Source organism: Vicia villosa, linkage group LG7 (assembly GCF_029867415.1).
Source record: "Vicia villosa cultivar HV-30 ecotype Madison, WI linkage group LG7, Vvil1.0, whole genome shotgun sequence".
Classification (NCBI taxonomy): Eukaryota; Viridiplantae; Streptophyta; class Magnoliopsida; order Fabales; family Fabaceae; genus Vicia; species Vicia villosa.
The window spans coordinates 97,127,848-97,134,906 of NC_081186.1; the positions used below are offsets into that span (position 1 = coordinate 97,127,848).

At 34.8% G+C, this 7,059-nt stretch overlaps 1 protein-coding gene across 1 annotated transcript; it reads right to left on the reverse strand.

Moving 5' to 3' along the window:
• Window positions 1-3,318: 3,318 nt before the first annotated feature.
• On the reverse strand, window positions 3,319-4,158 carry LOC131617931 (dormancy-associated protein 2-like). Its single transcript, XM_058889199.1, has 2 exons — window positions 4,001-4,158; window positions 3,319-3,876 (listed from the first exon to the last, which is right to left on the reverse strand). Exons 1-2 carry the CDS (start codon window positions 4,110-4,112, stop codon window positions 3,575-3,577), a joined length of 414 nt encoding a protein of 137 aa, XP_058745182.1. The 5' UTR covers window positions 4,113-4,158; the 3' UTR covers window positions 3,319-3,574.
• Between the last annotated feature and the right edge of the window lie 2,901 nt (window positions 4,159-7,059).

Here is a 7,059-nt window from a genome sequence, read left to right on the forward strand (position 1 = left end):
TCCTGCAAACTCCTCCAGCTCAGTTCTGTTAACCAGTCCCCTGCCCATACGTTCGTCTTCCGACTTTACAGCATTAAAGTCGCCTCCGATAATCCATTCTCCACTGGGAAAGTTATTCTTCCAAGATAACAGTTGGCTCCAAAGCACTCTCTTATCGGTTAGAGCACATGGGGAGTATACATTTACAAAGTAGCAATTCGTGTCTTTCCATAGAGCATTCACACCCAAGAGCCCTTTAGATTTAAAACTGAAGTTCGCCCTAATCACATCCTTCCTCCATATTATTAGCAACCCTCCAGATTGCCCTTCAGAGTCTACTGCTGACCATTCGCATTCCTCCCTCCCCCACAGACTTCTTATATAATGTTCCTCCATCTTTCTTATTTTTGTTTCTTGCAAATAACACATATCTACCTTAGCTTTTTTCATAATCTGCTGGATCCTCTTTCTCTTGACCAAGTTCCCACCCCCTCTTATATTAATGGATATACAATTCATTGGACATTGGTTTTCTCCAACCTACTCGCTTCAAAGTACTACCTTTCCCTGGATTCGATGTCGCGTACTATCCCTTCAAACACTTCATCATCTTCATCACCTTCCACCCCTAGTTCTTTTATGGATCGCCATACCTTTTTTGGCACCCCTTCAAGTGCTTTCCAAATCCTTCTATTACCTTGCATCATACCTGAATCTGTTATTGAATCTCCCCCTGAGGATTTATTTTTTGATCCACCTGTAGCCGACCCTTCAGAAATTTGTCGTGCCGGAGTTAACCTATGAGAGCTACTGGTAATTATATTTTCTTGTGACTGTAAGAGAGCAGAAAAATAAGATGGTGCAAAAGGGATTTTTTGATTATCATAAATCTGTGCCAATTGTTTGCTTTTCTTGGGCCTGGGAGTGCTAGTAGGCCCAAAGGTTGATATTTGGTCCGATCCAGATTGTGGTTGTCTCTCCAAAAGACCAACATCCTCGCCCAAGCCCACACTGTTCTTTTCTTTGTCCTTTGCACTTCTCAGCCGCTGACTAAAACTAGGTATCGCACACTCTTCAATGTTTGGCTTTTCCACTTGGCAGACTTTTAGTGTTCTCTCTCCATCTGCATTAAATGTTTGTTCTTCTCTATGGCCATATCCTCCCCCCATGCTCTGGATTTCCCCTGTTTCATTCACCTTTTCCATCATAGGTCCGCTAGATTTCTCCAATTGGTTCTGGTCCTCTACACCCTCACCACACCTTGCAGACTTCATAGCCATATTGTTATCATGCGATTGTCTCCAACTCTCTGACACCTTAGCACTACTTTCCAGGTTATTTTCAAAAGTACCGCGGCCGCCCTCACCCCACTCTTCCTCCTCCTCTTCCGATGAGCCACCGCTACTCACACCGTTCTCCCAATGTCTAGGAACCATTAACCTCTTTGGCCCATGCGAATCCTCCATCAGTTTAATGCTATAGGTATTATCATTGACCCCAATATTAATACTTTCATTCAATACCATAGAATATTTCGTTCTGATTAAAAATCTTGCTACATCCATCTTCTTCCCCTCCATTGTTTCCTGGTCCATGCACACGAAAACACCAACTGATTTTGCCATGAATTCAAAAAATTCCTTTTTCCAGACATGACATGGCAGGCCGAAACATCTCATCCATGTTAGTCTTTCATTGTCCACATCTGCCGGAGACCATGGGTGAATGTTGTCGAACCATTTGTTAACCCATTCCGCCTCATCTTCAATCAGCTGCTTAATCTCACCTAACTCATTTTCTTCAAGTAACACCATATTTGCTCCCAAAGGTGTAGCAGTAATCGTAAAGTATCCTTCAGCATGCAACGCTTCTTGAACATTATATGTCATCCCTGGTTCTTCCACCACACCAACAAAGGCCTTCTCAAATCTTGCCATATCTTGTGACTTCACATCAAACTGTCGATGGACAAACTTAGGTTTTATTTCTCTTCTGTTTTCTCCCTCCATCTTCTTATTGGTTAACCCTGTATTCTCCTTCACCACCTGAGCATATGAAGCCATTCCCACGTTGTAATGTTTCCTCATATTTCTTACATCTTTGATTTCTCCCCCTAGCCTCTTCACGTTAACAGTTTTCTGCTTTGCTAACTCCCCTCTTTGGAACCTTGGTACATTTGCATGAAGTTTTTTGCCCAGAATAATAATGTTATCCAGCTCCATTTCAAGTTTTTTCACATCACCCACCTTTTGGTACCTCACAAAGCCGTATCTTTTCCCCCACTTGTTTCTTCTCGGAGGGATCACTACCTCAGCTACCAACCCATAGTCCACAAAAATATCAAACATTTCCTTTGAGCCAAACGACTCCGGGAATTCAGAGAAGAAGAAACTTGTGATTTCTTCTCCATCTAAATTTCCCTTGCCCCTTCTAAGATCCCACCTATTATTGTTGTTTGCTCCCACTGACCACTTCTTCCTTTCCACCACCTTCCATCCTCCCTTTTCCCTCTCAGCCTCCTCTACGTGTTGTTTTGTTCCTACTCTCGTCTGTTTCTCCCTCCATTCGTCTGTTTCTTCCTCCGTTCCTTTTTAAATGTCATTTTAGAAAGAAAAAAATTTGTTCCTATTTAAGCATCGATTTATAATTTAATGTTATAATTTGTCATTTATATCCTTATTTTCTTAATAACTTCACCTTAAATTTTTCAATTCGTTATTGAAAAAAAAAAAGTGTATGATTGAATTTATTTGAAAAGAGAAAAATAAATAAAAGTATAATAGAAAAAATAACTCTAATAATCCGTTATCTTGGTTAAAGAGTTTTTTTACTAAAACGACACTTAAAAAAGGAATGGAAGGAGTAATATTTAAGCATCCATAATTTGGTTGAAAATGTGATAAAGATAAGTAAAATATAAACAAAATATTGAATAAGGTTTACAAATATTATTGTTGGAATGAATATATAGATAAATCATAGTAAGAGAACTGAAGTGATTAAGCAGTTTTATAAAAAAATAAATAGTTTGTGTGTGTGGATGGTGGAATGCTAGTAGTAAATGATGGCAAACTTTACACCTTTTTCTATTAAAGCTATGTCCATATTAGAGAAGTTCAATTTCTTGTATATATATTGCACGAAGCAACAGGTGTTTAGAGTCTCACCTTATGTCAACATTTGCTTGTTCTGTTAATTATTGGACGAATTTTCTTAGAGAAATCAGCAGAATGGATATATATATATATATATATATATATATATATATATATATATATATATATATATATATATATATATATATATATGTGTGTGTGTGTAAATTCAAAGGGGGCAACGTACTAACAAGGATGAAATTTGATATATTACACATGATAAGTACAGATTCACCACTTTGGTCCGAAATAAAACTCATCATAACTTATACATAGTGATTTATAGAGTTGTGAAATAACTATACTATAGAGTTGCAAGATAGATAATACATAACCATAAAAGATTCATGTCTATCTATCTATACCTCTTTTTTTTTTTTTTTTTTTTCACACTCAACATTATTAGTTCATGATATTTATTACTGAGGACGTTGATATTATCAGTTACCGTTGTTGGAAGCACCTCCATGTCCACCATGTCCACCTCCACCACGGTAACCACCACCACCACCGTTATGGTAACCACCACCACCATTGTAACCACCTCCACCATTATGGTAACCGCCACCATTGTTGTAACCACCTCCACCATTGTGGTAACCGCCACCCTTGTTGTAACCACCTCCTCCATTGTGGTAACCGCCACCGTTGTTGTAACCACTTCCACCGTTGTGGTAACCGCCACCACGGCCGTAACCTCCATATTTGGCATCATTTACTTCATTTGACTGTTCAACAACCTCTGCAATATTTTAATTATAGATGATATTAATTATAACTTAGTCATAGAAGATCATATATAATGTGCTTCCAAAAAATATATATTTTAAGCTTAAATTATGAAAAATAATGTATAACTAGCTCACCCTCTTTGGCATTAGTGGATGTCTCAGTTAAGTCCCTAGCTGACACCTCTGAGGAAATAAGAAGAACCATGGCCAATAGGCCAAGGATGAGGATTGCATTTTTGGATTCCATTGTACTGAAAATTAATGTATTATTTGGTAGAGAAGGATGAAAAAAATAGTAAGAAAGTGTGGTCTATTTATAATGGAAGGAAGTAGGAATCAATACGGAATCTTTAAATGGTAGTTGTGATGGTAGCTCGTATGTATTAAATCAATCTTATCTTTAAACTTATAAAGATCAGAAGCTGAGGCTGTGAAATGAAGCACTGCTGTTCAATTGTCTACTAGCGGAAAGCGACAGTGTTGAAATCATAGTACATCTAGATCACACTAGCTAACTCGTGGAGCTGCATTCCAAATAATCTAATCATTTTCATAATATTTTGTATATAAGATTAAAAAATAGAACAAACAACTATTTTTTAGTTTTTGAATATGCCAAAGATTGTTATTGTAGTTTTGAAATGTGTCAAATTTCAAACATATTTCAAATGTATCTTTAGCTTTTGAATATAATACAACTTTCACATGAATATTAGAGTATGTTGACAGTAATGAATTTGTTCGGTGGAAGTTTGGAAAACTATTGGATAACATAATTTTCACAGGAATAGTATATTCATATGTCTATAGTTTAAGTGAATGTTTAAGAAAATTATCATGAAGAAGAAATTTGTTGATATGATTTGATGTGTTGAAACATCATGTATATTCTGACAGGTTTAGTAATATGTGGATATTTAATTATTATGAGAATGATATATGTTTTGTTAGTGTAGTAATGGTTATTACTATCTATTTTTATCAGCAAAATATTAAGTATTTCTCTTCTCTAGTCATGTAAACTGTTGAAGATAAATTTATTGGGGAAGAATGTGAGAATGGTCTAGAAGGGGTTGAATAGATCTTTTCTCTAAGATCGGTTTCAAATGTATTTTTCTTAAAATCAGAGTTTTTTTACAAAATGGAACAAGAGAAATTTGAGAAACATGCTTTAGATTGATATCACGAATTACATAATGTTCAGACGATACAATAAAATATGAAACGATGAGAATTCTAGTTAATCAATGAACCGATCAATAAAAATTTAGTTTATATGAGATGTCTAAATTGAATATTGTTAATCAGTAAATCAATCTAATATTACAAGTTGCAAATAGAGATAATCACCAAAAAGATGAATGACATGACTTAATCTTTTTGAGACCTACGCTTACACAAAAATCGCATTAAGTAGGTAAAACCTAACAATATGCAATTCTACAAAAATAATATAAAAATTTAACATGCAAACTATACATAAAATTATAGAGAAGTATAGAGAAGAGTGCAATAGTGTTAATACTTGCTTTTATCCTAATTTAGTCTCTAATGGGAAACTATTGGAAAATCGTAGTCTTTCCCTATTTTTACAATTTGTGTTTAATTCAATCAAGGAACTAGATAATGTCGAAATTAAAATATAATTAAATAATGCTAATCTGAATTTGTCCTTCTTCTGTTGTATTTAGCCCACGAAGCCGAATTCCATAAGACCTTCACTCAGTCTTAAATGTCCACGTACTTAGATATAAAATCTGCTCCAAGATTCATTTTTCCACATCGATCTTCTATCGACCCTACTGGTACCTTATGAGGTCTTGGTCTATCAGAAGAAACAAAAATTCCCAACTTTGTCCATAGAAACCTTCACTCAGTTCTACCGAAGACTTCAATGGAGAAAACCCTTTTATTTTTTCATTCTTGTTGAATGTTAATTCCAACTAACCCAAACAATTCGAATCTCGATCTCAAACTTGAAAACTTCACAAACATTAACAATGAATGGACCCAACGTATGATAGATCTCACACTCCCTTAGAATTGAGAAGCAGCCCAAACATGGTAATCTTGCTATAGATTGAAGATGAATTCATATGCAATTAAAAGTTGTGACAATTGTTCTTTGAAAGTTGGTTTCATGGTTTTTGAAAATCTTTCAAAGTTTGATTCAATATTGGTAGAGAAAAATAATTTAATTTATATATGTTCTTGAGATTGAGCATTAAAAATGAGTAAAAAGACCCTTTTGATTAGAGTCAATAGTAAGGTGAATGATTTAAGTGGAATGAGGAAATGATATGAATAAAGAACTTAAAACTCAAATTCTTCATTGATTGAGTCAAAGAATTCTACATTTCAAATCACCCTGACAGAACCAAAAACCAGAATTTAAATTGAATGAATGAGTCAAATCATCCTTTAGGGTGATTCTAATCAAGCTCATTCATGATTTAAATTGGGGAAGTCTGTGATTCGAATCACGTGGGTAAAACCCAAATCTAATTTGTATATTCATTTATTAATTTGAATCATGCGCAACTCTATTTGAATCACACTTTAAAAAATTGATATTATAAGAAAAGTGAAGTGTTCAAGTTTGAATTGAAAGTTTGAATGATAGGAACCATGCATTGATGTTTTTCTTGAACCAAATATCTGACTAATTGACTTAAACAATTTGCATTGACTTTGCCTAAGGGATTGATTTATGCATGAAAAAATATGATTTAATGAATTGCACTCATTTATAAGATAAGCGCAAAGATCTAACTTAGAGATTCAATTACTCAATTACTAAATATGATTTCCCCGAGTGGTTTAGTATTTTCACTACACACGCTTAACAATTAGGGCTTATGGTCACCATTGATATCTTCACAACTTTGTCATGATGGTAACTGACTTGAAGTATATCAATCCTCCTGTATAACAATATTCAAGTGATGTTCTCACATGATTGACATATTCGGAAAAAGGACTTGAAACTCAAGAGTATGAAAGAGAGGAAGTGTGAAAGCTCGCATGATCGTGTCTGCCTAAGTGATCAGTGTATTGTAAAAACACAACAATATTTTCATAAATAGTATGGATAACACACACACACACACAAACTCACTAAAAAAAATATTTTTGAAGCCTTTACTTTTCAAATGAAACCACCAAAATTGTTTTTGGAGCCTAACCGGTTGTTT